This window comes from Branchiostoma belcheri, unplaced genomic scaffold (genome assembly GCF_001625305.1).
Source record: "Branchiostoma belcheri isolate BF01 breed outbred unplaced genomic scaffold, Haploidv18h27 scaffold69, whole genome shotgun sequence".
NCBI lineage: Eukaryota > Metazoa > Chordata > Leptocardii > Amphioxiformes > Branchiostomatidae > Branchiostoma > Branchiostoma belcheri.
This window is the reverse complement of record NW_017804342.1, coordinates 1,147,337-1,163,118: the sequence shown is the minus strand read 5'-3', so window position 1 is coordinate 1,163,118 and position 15,782 is coordinate 1,147,337. Positions and strand designations below refer to the sequence as shown.

The following is a 15,782-nucleotide window of genomic DNA, read 5'->3' as shown; positions in this document are numbered from 1 at the left end:
CCTAACACTTGGGGTAAAAAAATTATCTTAGTATATAGAAAAGGCAATTGAGTAGGCATGAAAAAGTAATGCACAGAATTTGTTTTGTAACGTTATGCTTTTTAATTGCAGCATTCAGACAAAAACACATCAAGACTGTAGTATGTTGTACATGTACCTGTTTTCTTACTCAACCTGCACGTACAGCCACATCAAAATCACACATTTACAGTGCATAAATAGGACTAGAATCCAGATCGTGCAAACATGGTTCCAGTTCTGGTAATAATCAAGACAATATAGAGCAATCATTGTGGGCAATAAATACAAATAACACAAGTGCAAATACAGGAAGACAAATGTGACAAATTTTGGTTTCATGATTTTTTAAGTCGGCTGAGTTTTGAACAAGAATTGTCCTATTAAACAGGCAGATAACAGGAGTCTGCTGAGAGAGGCAAACTGTACTCCACTAGCAGATCAACTCCCTGGCAGGTTATCTTTCTATTTGGTCAATTTCTACTCTCTCCAGCTGCTTCTGAGACCTGATGGATGCTATTATGATTTAGACAGTGAGTGAGCAGGAATCATCTTCACTATCCACTGCCATCACTGGCCTGGTATGTCTACAAGCCTGGGCAGACTTTCCTCCATTTGGCCAATTTCTACTCTTAACCAGCCATCTCTGCAGCCTGGTAGAGGCTAGTACAATTCAGAATGATTAGTTCAGTCACTATCATCATCACTGTCCTCTGCCATCTCATTATCACCAGTCTGGTACGTCCGTGCCAGCCTACGCAGACTCTCCACGGCCTCCTTAAACTCATCCTCCTCCAGCCCAGCGTCCAGGAACCTGTGGAACCTCCTGATGTCCAGCTTCTCCACCTCTCCGTGGAGCGCAGTCAGACAGCCCTGTAATCCTGATGGGGAGGACAGGGATGTCATCGCTGGGACCTGAGGAACAGGAATCAGACATGAACAAAACATGCAGGCACAAACCATGTGCCAGCTTTGTAAATGAAGGTAATTGTTACATATCCAGGTTATGAGACACAGAGACACACAGACATTTCAAATAGCATCCACTACTTTTCATCAGTTGCTTGAGTAACAATTTCCTTGTGAATATACAAGCTCTTTGTACCATGTATGTGTAAAAATATGTGTATAGATTTATTAGAACTTTAAAAAATGGAAGCTGTGTCTTTGTTATATATTTTGTCTGACCCTAACCTCTTCCTTTATGACCTAAATGTAAAGCAGCCTGCAGGCCAATTTGAGCTTCTTATGAGTAAATAAAAGTGCTAACCTTCTCTACTCCCTGCATCGGTGACCTCGGCTTGAACCCAACCAACCCGTCGTGAGCGATCTCTGGCTGGAACAGATGTGGAAATGGAGTGGTGACCGTCATCGGTTCATTCACAACTGTCCCTGCATTCAGCGTTCCTGGGTACACACGCTGGAGATAACGTTTCAAGCAATCGTTAACAGATCTGCAGTCTCTGAAGATGCTATCAGCATGTGCAGCTGGGTCAGGTATACGTATCCTGTTAGACGGCACTCCTCTTAACACGACTGACTGCATGAATGTTCTCCCAGGTTCCTTCACACCAGGACACAGGCTCACCAAGTCTGGTGCTGCCACAAACTGGCTGAGGCTGGCAGCGAGTGAGCCGTCCAAGGTTATAGGGAAGGGAAGCCTTGCCGAGAGTGCTGCCATCTTACGGCCCGAGTAGTTTAGGGTACCGGTTAGGTCAGTCATGAGGACTGCATCACTCCGCGTACGATACGGCAGCGTGCACGTGTCTAGTGTGGCGGCCAGGATGCCTGCTGTGTGGTAGTGCAGCGTGGGGTTATAGGTCATGTACGGGAAGGATGCCGTGGGTCCAGGGTCGCGCCCTAACCCTGCAGCAACCGATAACGGTGCATACAATGAGCTACTCGTAGATAACTTAGTCACAGACAACACAGTACAGATGAGCCTGTGGTAGTCAACTATAGGGCTTCTTCTGACATACACTGATGGGTAACAACCGAATGTTAAGATCCCCTTATTGTCGTAGTCTTCTGACATCTGTTCTAAAACCTCAGCTGCCAGCCCACCGAAACCGTTATAAGGGTCTACAAGCACCTGGAACCCCTGTAAACTATCACAGTCCTCCACAAAGAAGTGTAGCCGGTCCTCTAAGTCTGACGAGACCCTCGGAGTCCCCAAAAGCTGCTGTCCGTAGTCGAACACATCAAACATGTCCTGCTCTAGGTCGTGAGCGTACTCGGAGAGGATGGACACGGTTCTGGGGTGCAGGTGGATCCGGAGGAAGTCTGACCAGACCGAGACGCTGCCGTCCAGGTTGTAGAGTTTGCTGCGGAACACTTCCAGCGGGTTGGTGGAGGAGTGAGGCGTCGCCTCTTGGATTTCATCGTGTGAGTCTTCAGTCCCCGCAGAGGAGGCATCTTCTTCTGTAGGTAACTCTCCCTGGATAGAATCATAACAACATGATAATGTACAGTCATAATGTATGGTCTTAGTCTGTGATTGTGGTGTAGGTTACCCAAGCATGATTCTCCCAATATATTGATATATTGATCTGAATTGTTAGTCATTGCCGATTTCCTCAAAATAAACATTAAAAAACAACACATTTGAGAACATAATAAATCCACCTTTCTTCCTGATTTTTGTACATGTACTATGCACACTCTATGGTTAAGACTGTTCATCACCTTGTCGATCCTTTCCAAGTCTTTCAGGAACTGATTTTTGCCGGATGTTTCGGAGGTGTGGAGCGTGACATCACCCATCCAGTGGACCTCATTGTCCTTCTCCATCACGTCATACAGCGTACCATCCTCCTTCAGCGTGTTCAGACTGCCCTTCAGATCATACAGGAGCAACCTGTGGCAAGGTGATCTTATGGTTAGGGCTGTTGACTCAGAATCTGGGGGTTCTGGGTTTGAATCCCTGATAGGCCCATTGTTGTGTCCTTGTTCAAACCTTACAGTTACAGTCAAGTCTTATGCAGCTTGTACTTACTGTACAAAACTCAACTGGTGTGTTACACCTAAAGGTCTGCGAGTTATGCGAAAAAAACAAAGCTCTTTTTTCGACAAGTACAAGGAACAGTGGACCACAGCTTAATATCCCATCCTAAGGACTGCAACCATTTACAGTAGTGGCAGGCATGTCGGGTGAGCGACAACAGCTGGGATTCAAACTCCTAACCTCTTGGTCCAGAGGCAGGATGGCTAACCACTGAACCATGCAAACTACTGAGTGAGTGAACACTCACACTCACTCACTGTCTGGTTAACATTTAACATTGGCATGTGTAACAAGTATACTGTGTAATCCAACATGGCAAGTGTGAAGCCCCTAAGACAATACCTTGGGGTGTAAGTTTGCTCTCCTGTAAGCGTCAAGCCCTCTCGGAAAAGAACATCGTGGTTGATTTCGGACGGACTGGATCCGGAGGATGTGTCGTAGCAGAAGGAAGACTCCTGCACGTTCCACCAGTGGGTTCCCACGAAGTTGGCGTAGTGACCAAACTGCAAGGTCACGACCTCTCGGGTAGAACTGGCCATGTTGGGGAGGGGGGAGGGGGGCAGGGGTTACCTGTTGGCAAGAAAGGGTGGAAGTTTTTTCCAAGAAATTATATAAATGCCTGAGGCTATTGACAGGATCGTCCTGTCAACAGCAGGAAATACTGCACTGCTGACAGGATCGTCCTGTCAATAGCAGAAAATACTGCACTGCTGACAGGACGATCCTGTCAATAGCAGAAAATATTGCACTGCTGACAGGACGATCCTGTCAATAACAGGAAATACTGCATTGCTGACAGGATCGTCCTGTCAGCAGTGCCATTTTTGACACTGTTGACAGGATCGTCCTGTCAGCAGTGCCATTTTTGGCACTATTGACAGGATTTTTTAAATCTTCCATTTTGGGCTCTATTGACATGATTTCTTCTTTGTTTTCATTTGTTTAACCAGTCAGAAGGCATATGCTACTCAGTAGTACTGCAGATTAGGCGTTTCACGATGGCGGCTATCATCACGTTAACTGAGTTATCAATACAGAGTACTCCAGCAGATATATGTCAAAACTAGACATGTTCAAAATATAAATACAAGCGAATTTCATGCATAAGCTGTCTGAAATACGAAGGCGGTTACATAAGATGAAGACAATAAAAAAGACAAAAAGAAGTTGATCTCTATCCATTATTTATTCTTTCAACAACTTCGAAATCAAATGGAACAAATCCAGGAAAGTACCGCTGGTGTGGCCGGTTCAGCTAGCCGGCCCGCTAACAACAACAGCCCCCTGGCGCGCGTATCCAGCTGGCCACCGAATTTTACCGGCCCCACTGGGCCCCACAGTACCGGCAAAGGAACGCTGCAGGGCCTGGCACGCTGGTTAGTGTTACTGGGGGGCGGGTTGTTGTGTTGCTGTTAGCACGCCTGGCGGTTAACCCTGGGTGCCCCAGAGTCCGGCGTTTATTTGGCGATAGATTTCGGGAGAAACCGTATTTGTCCATCCGCTACCATTATCCACCCAAACCCCTTCGTCCACGCGAAGCCCTCTATATAAACGCCTCATGCGCGAGGAGACTTATTTAGAATTTAGACCCAGTGTGCCAAGTAGGTCTGCCGGGAGTATGGCTTCCCGTGACTTTTACTTAGGAGATAGACACTCGCGCGCGGGGTGGCACCCAGGCTAGCCCGACGGGTACCCGCCGGTGGACCGCTGTGTCATTCCCGCGGCGCCGGCTGTAATGGCTAGCGCTTACTGTCGCCCCGACTAGCCTCTACCAGGCACCGTGGATCGCTGGAAAAATAATAGAAATTGGCCGAAATAAAGGGAATATATACCAAGGGAGTTAGCCGGCCAGAGAAGCTCCAATTGGCGACCTTGGTCTTTATTCCCTTTATTTCGGCCAATTTCTACTATTTTTCCAGCGATCCGCGGTGCCTGGTAGAGGCTAGTCGGGGCGACAGGCACGCACTGCCGCCGCATTGCTTACGGGAGGCCAGGCGCGCGCTACCGAGCGGGGGATCAATGTATGCACGACGATCTGCAGGGGCCGCAGCGCAGGATCGTAAAAAATGGCCTAATAGCATACATAATAACACCTACATAAGACCTACACGAACCAGCGCCCACCCCAAAATTTCCAGTATGAAATAAAAATACCAAAATTTTATCGATCCTGTCAGCAGTGCAATATTTTCTGCTATTGACAGGACGATCCTGTCAGCAGTGCAGTATTTTCTGCTATTGACAGGACGATCCTGTCAGCAGTGCAATATTTTCTGCTATTGACAGGACGATCCTGTCAGCAGTGCAATATTTTCTGCTATTGACAGGACTATCCTGTCAATAGCCACAGGCTATATAAATTATTGTAGAGCTATATAGAGTGGAACTTGCACTGTTAAGGCATCTTCATTAGATTGCTTTTGACAAAGTTTAAAGTTAGATATGCAAAGGTTAGGTGTAACAAGTCGTTTGGTGGTAAAGTTGTTAAATTTTCATTTCCTGGGGCTCTTTGGACTAGGAGTGTGGAGAGAGCAGTGGGGAGGGGGGCACCTTAGCAAAGATATAAAATCTCACTATCTCACAGTATACATGGATAAGAGCTTATTATACTAAGCTATGAGGTACATTTCAATCTAATACTTCGCGTACAATAGTAATTCACGGCACTCACCTTCTACGTTAGGCTAAAACAAGGGTTTATCTCCAAAAATTGCCGCCAAAATTCCATGTAGGCGGCATCCATGTTGTCGTAAAATAGCACGGGCAACCCGAATGTTGGCACTTAAATTTTTAGGAAAACATAAATGATATTATACCATTTTGTAAAATCCATTTATCCTTATTAAATAGTTTGTACAAATTGTGTTGGATTATAAGAAAAATTCCGTTCTGATATTTTGTTTGCAGACGACGTGACGTGACCCCTGACCTGGTCTTCTGCTCAAAAAAGGACAAAATGGCGGAGGCGGCGGCACCGAAGTCGCAGCTCGACTACGAGCAAACTTTGGTAAGTCACTTTTAAAGCCTTCTTAAGACTCAAGTACGGAGCACGACCACCTTTACAATATCTTTAACCAACAGGGAAAGTTTCAGCCGAAAAGGACGCTCTTTGGAGCAACGCAGACGCCTCAAAATCAGGCAGTCAAAAATACGCGGCATTTTAGGAACACTGGTTATCGATCGAAGTGTGTGACTGTGAGGGAGGCGTACTCTACTCGTAAAGCTTACTCCGGTTTTCATATAGGCTTTTACAGTACAGAGACGCGGGAAGGGAAGAATTTATCGTGGGAAAGAATATGTTCTTATTGGTCTCAGCATTATGTGGCGATAAAACTGTACTTTCGAGTAAGAGATGGAAAACGACGTTTTGGTTCACAAATTATTTTCATTCACTTTTATAGTTGAGGCGGAACCGGATTTTACTAGCAAGCTGTACGGGATGATAGTAATTGTTTACATGCCAACTCAAGTGTCCCTGAACAAGGATGTTCTTAGAAAAGACTTGTTCTTTGGCAGTAGCACAAAATCGAGACAAAAATGTGGTAAAACTTTCACCAACGCAAGATTCAAGAACCAAGTGTTTCACCAACATCATAATTTTCTCAACAGATGTCAAGATCACAATGTCAAACGCTATGTTTCCATTTGTTTTTTACTATACATATTCTTCAGGTATGATAAAAACTATGTAGAATAGATATCTTTGTGTCACGGTGGCGTAGAGAAGACACGGAGACTCAGAGATGTCGTCCTGTCGTTTCTTTAATCTTTTCAAGTCTGATCTCCCCCAACGTTACCTTTCTAGAACCCCTTCCTTCGAACAGGTGTCGTTGCTACCTGTTCGAACACCTGCTCAACACCGCGTGCGCACGTGGTGATCACGTGCGCAAGGTGTGTTCGAACAGGCAGCGAACCCCCGCCCGAAGGAAGGGTTCTAACTATAGCTACTACAATGTATAAGGTAAAGTACAAGTGCTTAAGTTAATGTATAACTGTCACTTCGTGACATCTCCCCCGGCTTTTTTTTTACATAACGTCCCCGTTATCTGGTTATCGATTATGTATATACATTTCTATGCCATGCAATTTCTCTTCAAATAAAGTCTCTGCTTCTCTTCAAATAAAGTCTCGTGCTTCTCTTCAAATAAAGTCTCTGCTTCTCCCGGCTCTGCTTCTCCCGGCTCTGCTTCTCCCGGCCCGGTTGCCATGTCCGTCCTCCCCCACCCTCTCGGTGGTTGGCTCGCGCACTCCCGCAGGACCGCACGGAACAGGAACATCTGAAGGAGCCTGCTCCAGCGGGACACACCTCTGGGGGGTGGTGGGTTAGGGCAACACGTACAACCATTGACAACCGCACATGTCTTCTATAATTTCTCTGTCTCTCTGTCTCTCTCTCTGCATAACGGCAACTTTCAAACTCCAGAACTTCATTAATTATATATTAAGGAACTTCAATTTAGTTGAACAATAACTTATTTTGTATAACTTATTTACGTTAATTTAATACGCCTGACCCAAGGGAAGCTTCAGCTCCTCCCCCACAGGCTTGAGTCTGAGTCCAGTCTCATCTTCACTGTCCGAATACTCCTCATATTCTGACGACTCTTCCTCAGATTCTTCTTCTTCCTCTTCTTTTGCCTCTTCTACAAGTTCCATCACCTCCTCTTCGGCCTGTGCCCTTTCCCGCGCCCGCAGCCTCATCAGCATACGGCGGCGCTCGATCTCCTCCTCGTCTAAATCCTCCTCTCCGCTGCTCTCCTCTTCCCGTGCCAGCCGCTCCGGTTCATCGTCTCCCTCTGCCTCCTCCTGAACCTCTGGGTCCAGAACTCTCTGGTGTCGGGCAACCCTGTCCAACTCTTCATCGCTGCTCTCGTCTTCCGCGGTGCGTGCTTTGAGCAGACGTCGGAGACGGGGGTCGTCGACCTCAGCCATGTCTGCGGCCGTGGAACTTGAAGCGGACGGTTGGATGATGACCTCGGGTTGGCGCTTCAGGCGGAAGTCATCATCTTCCTCTTCTTCATCGCTGGACGTGGAGTGTAGTCAGGTCTATATCCTGGACTACCCCAGCCGTACTACCAAATGTCACGGTGGCGTAGAGAAGACACGGAGACTCAGAGATGTCGTCCTGTCGTTTCTTTAATCTTTTCAAGTCTGATCTCCCCCAACGTTACCTTTCTAGAACCCCTTCCTTCGAACAGGTGTCGTTGCTACCTGTTCGAACACCTGCTCAACACCGCGTGCGCACGTGGTGATCACGTGCGCAAGGTGTGTTCGAACAGGCAGCGAACCCCCGCCCGAAGGAAGGGTTCTAACTATAGCTACTACAATGTATAAGGTAAAGTACAAGTGCTTAAGTTAATGTATAACTGTCACTTCGTGACATTTGCACACAATTTTTTTATGTGGCCAAAAGAGACCAAAAGGATGCCTGCATTTTTCATCCTTGTATATAATTTGTAACTCACACTGAAATAAATGTCAGGGCCATAGTTACGTTCTTGGGCTGGACGCCAGAGTTCCAAAAAGGACAGACAATCAACCTAGGATGTAGCCTTTAATTTATCACTGTACATACAGACGTATTCTCTCTTGGGACATTTTCATGATCAGGTTTGGCATATGCCTAGCCTTATGAACAGACTGCCATGGCACCCTGTATCTCTACAGTGCTAAGAGTGTGCTACCCTGGATGCCAAACTAGTATCGGGCCGTTAGCCGTTTTCCTTCGGCAGCCAAGAGCCCTTCGCCCGCCTATCTAAATTACCGCTACGCTGTAACGGGGGAGTTGAGCTCGAGGGGTTTGTCTGGCCCTAAAAGGGCCAACCAAACTCCCCCTGGGCTAGTCTCCCCGCGGTAATTTAGACCCGCGGGCAAAGGGCTCTTGGCTACCAAAGGAAATTGCTAGCAGACCAAAATGAGTTTGGCATCCAGGGTATAGAGTGTGCAAGCCTACCCAGCCTACCACCCAGTACACGCTCATGGGTCTCAATTATGTCTACAAAGGATGGCAGTAATTAGGAAAGCTAATCATGACAGTCCGATATATCGACTGCCAGAGGAAAGGCCTTGCCAACAAACTGGCCGGGCCAAAACTCTCTAAAGCAGGGGTGTTACCGGTACTGTTAGGATACTACACCAGACGACATTACAATGCTATAATTACATGTATAAAGAAAATATAATGAAAAGTCACCAGCAGGCTGATTTGAATATGTCATGAATAAACAAAAATGCAAACAAACAAAATACAGATTGTATCTACTATATAGACAGTATATTATGATGTGGGTCTTTTTGTTTGTTATAACCTTGTATAATATATACAACTTGTAACAACTTTAAACAAGGATATTATATATGGATCAGGATACAATGTCCTTGCTTTAAACAAGTCCAAAATGTTTGTGACTATTAACCTCCTGGTGCAATGTTTTCTTTATAAGTTACATGTACATTTGTACATGTACTTCTAAATTCACACCTTCACAGGATCTTAAAAAATGCTATTATTAAGTGACCGTTATCAAATCAAGAATTACAGTACATACTTTCTACAATCATGGTATTGCTGTTGTGACTATTTCTGCTATAACAGTATAAGTATAAGCCATATACATGTGCATGGCATACTACATATGTAAGTCTTCTCAACATCCGAGCGATGCTTCATATGAATCATAAACTGTATTTATAGATTCTGAAGGGAACATTCCTTTCACAGTAAGCCCAGTAGTACAGTCCACTTCAGATAAAATGACCTGGAAATTCAGTTCAAAATCTGTGCCAGAATAACACTTTGATATATATTTAGTAACAGTTATATAAGTAGTATCTGACCCTAAGACCAGCACAATTCTTATCTTGTACGTATACTATTCTGAGCTGACTTGACCTCCTGTTAACCTGAGTTGTTGCCCCTGAATGTGGAGTATGTTTCTGAAATAGATAACTGACACAGAAACATATCACGCATAAACAAGGCATAGCATATGGTCTATGGGTCTACATGTATGTCTCAACCAAACTTGGTCTAAAACACTCTACACTCACTGAATACTAGTAATCAGATTCAGGATGTAGATGTAGGAAAACTATTGTATGGAAACAAATAACTGTGACATGGTTGACATAATTTTCTCTTGCTCAGTCAACGATGAATGTAACCTTCAGGCCAAACGTCACATTGAATTTAATCAAGTATTCTGAAGTTACTTAGTTCAATGATCAATGTTTTGCAGAACAAGTTGCTCATGTATCAAAAGCTGTTTTGTCAACTTGTAAATTTACTTACAATGTGAATGGGGACTCTGAAATTTGATATCTGTATTTTAGAAAAGAGCAAATCCCCACGTACTCTGTATGCATTTGAATTGAACGACATTTTATGTTACAAAGAAAACAACAGATATTTATGATATAGTAAACAATAGTGCCTTAGCGCATAATAACAGGATTGTCTATACAGTAAAAAAACTGTACTGTGTGTGGAACTATACACGTATATTCTAAGGGCCTCATCAAATATTCAAAACTGGTATTGGAAGACATTTCAATACAGTAGAATTGCCTTTCAGCCCAAAAGGTTTTCATTTTAAGAAGTACTATGAGCTTGAAGTTAAGATTAATCTTTCCCTTCTGCCTTCAGTGTCTTCCCGCAATCTATCTATTGTCTCTACCCAGGCCTGAAGGGTTAGAGGGTCACAGGTTTCTGTAATAAGGAAAGGTGATTTATAGAACGGACAAAAATCAATGATGCCTGAGACCAGAACAGTGTCTGTGAAATTGGAAAACTTTGTAACGTTAGCTGTAGGCAGCTAGGCACAGTGATACAGCTTGGCAAAATGTAACCAACTGTTTAAAAATCCAATAAAACAGAGACTATTATATATGGTATTACTAATTTGATATTAGACTGGTAACCTACAGTTTCAGAATCTTAGACTTAACTTATCAGATACACATGTAGTAAGATCTTTATGTCAGCAATTGCAAACTGATGGTGCTACCTTTTTAGGATGATTAAGTAAATGGTTAAGCCCCATTCAAATTAAATTCAAAACATGGTTACGTAATTTTTGTCTAGACAGTCACTTAGAATTAGATGTGACCTACATGTATATAAGTGCAAACTTACAATGTACATGTAAATCTAACGCTAAACAGCAAAGACCAACAAAGCTATGTCTGAAGATCTATGGAGGATAGCTTCAACAGACATTCACTATGCAGAAGTAAAGAATTTCATAGTTCTATAGGGAGATACAATGTTGAAAATATATACGTAGTAAAACTCCATCCCAATAGGCAATACCTCACAGTCACAAGGAGTTTTTGGTCTGGCTTTTCAAACCTAGCCAACGGTTACGTGAAGTTTGTTTTACATCAAAAAGATTTTTTCATACCTTATGGTCACTTCAAAATGTATTTCATTTTCCTTTTCTGCCCTTTTGTTTGTTACTTCATTTTCATGTGTCGAAACCTTATGGTTACATCAAATATAAGTTCTATGAATGATTGCCTTTTTATTTTCCTGGTGTATTGATACAGCACATGTACTTCCCTCTCTACAGATGTATGGCAAATACACCAAAGAGCTTGGTGACTATGCACGGGTGGAAGCGGAGAAACTGCGGGCCCAGCGAGAGAGGAGGCGAGAAAAGGAGCGCAGGGCGGCCTTCATGAAATACAAGGAAGAGTCGCGGTGGCAGAGATGCAAATGTGAGTTCTAATATATTTCGCATGTGTTAATTACACAATTTCATCAACCAATTTAGTATTGAAATTGTCTCAATAAAATATGAAAAATGTACATATAGTTAAGGTACACATTTTAAATGAGAAGATAAGGTTACAGTTCATCCTCATAGATTTGTATATGTATGAAATTTCTTCACAGAATACACTATATGTAAGTATATAATTCTTAGTTGAACATTGAAATGATAAAAAAATTTTACGACCAGAAACATGCTTTTAACAGAACTGTCTTTACCGATACAGTGATTTTAATAGATTTTAAAGAATGATGGCTGCCGTGTCATGGGTTCCTACTCATGAGAATAAAAAGATCAATATCTGCACCTGCCAACATTGACAGATGAAGCAGGTTTAGTAAGAACTTATCCTCATAATCGGATGTCACTGCTGGATTTTCATAGATGTGGAGAGATACATGCTATTATGAATCTTAAAATTTAGTGATGAACAAAAGAGAGTTACGGAGACAACTAGTCGTAGAAAGAATCCAAGTGAGCTTAACGGAGTAAGTGGGTAAGTAGAATTGAGTGTCTACTGCCTCACCATGAAAAGACCCAGGGCTCGAAATTATCATTATTGTAATTTAGTAACCCTCTTGTGATATGTATGCAAAGAAGTTTTTTTGACAATTCTAGGTCGCAGGAAAATGAAAATGACAGCCACCTCTAATTTGGCAGGCTGAAAGAACACAGGCTCAGTATCAATCACATGAAAGAGAAATTAAGTATTTCTAACCCAGCCTGGTTCTAATCAATGTCAGTAAATGATGTCCTCTACATAAGAAACCAATATATAATAATGAATCAGCCCTTTCCATGCTACAAACATAGCCCCCTTATGTCAGTATCATTTATAACAGCCTTTGATTCAGGGATTGCTGCTTTGAAGTTTTAACACAGATTTAAATTGATAGATTATTATGGCCTAGGTTTCGATCGCTATATTTTTGTAAAGTTGTTCAAAAATTTATGTATATTGACGCCCAACATACTAGTCAGTATGAAATATTGATATAACTGCAATATTATGCTGTCAGTGACATCTTGGTTATCGCAAACATAAAACAGAAGGTGGAATGACATAATGCTGAAACAATGTAGCCATGGTACTGTGATTAAGGCCATCTCAGTTTCTTTCTTTGTTTCTTGGACGAGAAAAGCAGACATGACAAAAACAGAGGAAAAGTTCAATATTCACTTTCTGAAACTGTGTCAACCACACTTTATTTTTCAGTTCAGCTTTTAAAGTTTTTTAAAAGCCGAGAAGCACCCAATTCGATTGGTGAGAGCTTTGATTGATTGATACATTATTGAGAATTTTTGCATCATCATCATCTATCCCTTAGTCAAATTATTTGACAGATGATTTGACAGGCACTTCTTTTTCTGTTCCTTTTAACACTTCACTTCAGTTTAGAAGAATCAATCAGAAGAAACATAAGACAGTAGCTGCATTGACATACTGTACCTGAATGACACAACCCATCAGTGCAGGGTGCTCAGTAAGATTGATACGATTAAATGTGACCTGGGGCACCAATCACATGACAACATTAACCCTATGGCCCTGGTATCAGTTAGTTGAGAATCTAATGTTCTGGAAATACGATACTGCTAATTGGGTCTATTTTTACACCATCTAATTTTGTTCACCTTTTGTTTTTCTGAAATGTCAGGCTGCAGAGGAAATGAAGTTTCTAAATGGCTTTTAGATTTTGTCCTGGAACATGCAGGCAAGCTAATCAATGTTTTAATGGAACTGAAAACTCTGTCAAAGTTCGAACAAACTCTTGTAAAAGTTTATTCCAAAAACATCATCATTTCGTAGTGCAATGATGCTAATTACCTGAATTTTTGAAAGAATTCAGTACCAAGGACAGCTATCATGTCAGTTGGTTGTTGTCTCTATGTGTGGAAGTTTTGTTTTTGGTAAATGTGTTACTCATCTAATACTATGCTATGTTCAGTAGTTGTTTCCATACATTGTATTCATGTACGAATGTCGTGCAATAAAGTTCTTCTAATAAAGACAGTGATTCAGCACCAAGGACAGATACTGTTCAGATCTCTACTCTTCATCAAATTTTGTGCACTTTGGAGTTAAAACCCATGGATAATAAATTATATTCCTGACTACAGCCTGCTCCTAGCTATTTGAAACATTGTATTGAAGAGACCTGACCCATTCAGACATTTGGCAGTTGACAAATACTGCTGCAGCTAGCCCCATGTCTTAAGCTAATCAAACACATTTCTTAAACAAACTTGGTCAAATAAAATAAGTTTCTCCGCATCATTTATAATCTATATAATTGTACATCACTCATTACCAGTGTAATTTTCATATTGAGAGCCCTTTGTAGTATTCTTTACCACAATTTCATGTTAATGCTCTTTGTTATAGCTTCTTGCAAATATTACTGTACAGTAACGTTGTGTAATTTGATACATTCAGGGTGACCCCAAATGTGAGACATGTACAGGTTCCCTAATGACACACAGCCCTATATAATGAAAGACATTTGATAATGCATTCTGTAATTTGACCTGCCATTTTGGCTCATTCACACTCCCATTTTCCAATCACTGGCCCACTTTTTTTCACCATTATACATCCGTCAGTACAAAAAGCAATTTAGACCTCAGCAACAACCAAGCTTATTGAGAAGACAATGGGCCTAACATTATTCAACAGCAGAAACATATTTAAGGATTCTTTGACAAGTTTGAACTTTTGAGTTTACCGTTACATATTCATAAGCTAAGTGTTATTATTTACGTAATCTATAGCCAGCTGCCACTCTCACCTTCGAAGCTTAAAGTTTTATGCCTGACCAGTTGAATACTAGAAGTAATATATGCAGACTACAGGTACAGACTATGTGCTGTATCTGGGACATTTAGATTTCAATCCTGAGCTGCCATCCTTGCCTGCAAAGCTGGTGTGTTACGCCAAAGAGTATTAAGTTTTATGTCTGACAAGTTGCACAATGGAGATTCAGATACAGATACAGACTATCCAATCAATACAGCAAATTTATAGCCTTCATTACTGTAGTAACACTTAAGGCAGCGTGCCATTCATGAAACTTTAGAAAAGACATGTTGATAAAACCTGTGTTGATGTCATGGTGCATTTGATAAGAGAGATCGATAAAACCCAATGGTCTGTGAGAGTGGGCATGGTTGTTTGAGTCAGAACAAATAAACGTGCTCACACCAGAAGGTTAATAGTGAAAGGAAAAATCACCTTCTAGAAATGGCTTTTGGTTTTAAACCCCTTGAATAATCAATTGTCTGTTATGCCAGTCCAAACAAAGGTTCTTACACCACTAGGCTGATAGTAGTAAACAAAAGAAGATACAAAATGTCTCTCCTTCAAAAATGGCTTTTGGTTTACTATTAGAGTAGAGTAGAGTAGATCTTTCGTCTCGGTAGGAAGTTCTCTTCCACTTTGAGCCGCTCCTTGTAGTTTACTGCGTAGACATGGTTATCTTGTGGGGGTTGTCCAATGCCCGGGGGTTGTACACCACTGGATGACTTCTCATGTGTTTGTCCAGTCTATTTTTAAAACTGTTACACTACTGAAGTCCATTGCTAACATGTATCATTATTAATGTCATACAAAAACATATTATACCCTTTGAATTAAATCATATTTTCTAATGTTCAAAATTGCTGTCTGTTATGGCAAATATAGCATGTCATCATTTCCCTGTAGCTGTAATTTTCCTTCAATTGATATCGATTCATTCTTACATCAGTGGAACCAACAGTAGACTGGAAAAGGTCAGCTTGTTCTGGTCCACGGGAGTCACAGATATTTTAGGATTTTAATCCAGGAAAAGCTCAGAAGATTTCTGGACGATACAGCTTGAATGTAAGCATCACCACACGGCTGTAACTGACTACCGGCATGTACAGTTGAAGGTGTGAAATTCTGCAGTCTGGCTACAGCTACATTCGAAGTTACCCAGCCATCCTGAACATGCCTTGATCTGGAC

At 42.1% G+C, this 15,782-nt stretch overlaps 2 protein-coding genes across 2 annotated transcripts in view; one reads left to right on the top strand and one right to left on the bottom strand.

Annotated features, from left to right (window-relative positions):
• Positions 1-447: 447 nt before the first annotated feature.
• On the bottom strand, positions 448-3,578 carry LOC109484144 (protein misato homolog 1-like). Its single transcript, XM_019787368.1, has 4 exons — positions 3,365-3,578; positions 2,704-2,875; positions 1,289-2,455; positions 448-933 (listed from the first exon to the last, which is right to left on the bottom strand). The coding sequence occupies exons 1-4, from the start codon at positions 3,559-3,561 to the stop codon at positions 706-708; spliced, it is 1,764 nt and encodes a 587-aa protein (XP_019642927.1). The 5' UTR covers positions 3,562-3,578; the 3' UTR covers positions 448-705.
• A 2,382-nt stretch (positions 3,579-5,960) lies between these two features.
• LOC109484166 (chloride channel protein 2-like) overlaps positions 5,961-15,782 on the top strand; it is a 38,406-nt gene continuing 28,584 nt past the window's right edge. Inside the window, exons 1-2 of the mRNA XM_019787394.1 lie at positions 5,961-6,029; positions 11,593-11,740. Of these exons, the coding sequence (XP_019642953.1) occupies positions 5,979-6,029; positions 11,593-11,740 (199 nt within the window). The 5' untranslated portion in view covers positions 5,961-5,978. The remainder of the gene's footprint in view (positions 6,030-11,592; positions 11,741-15,782) is intronic.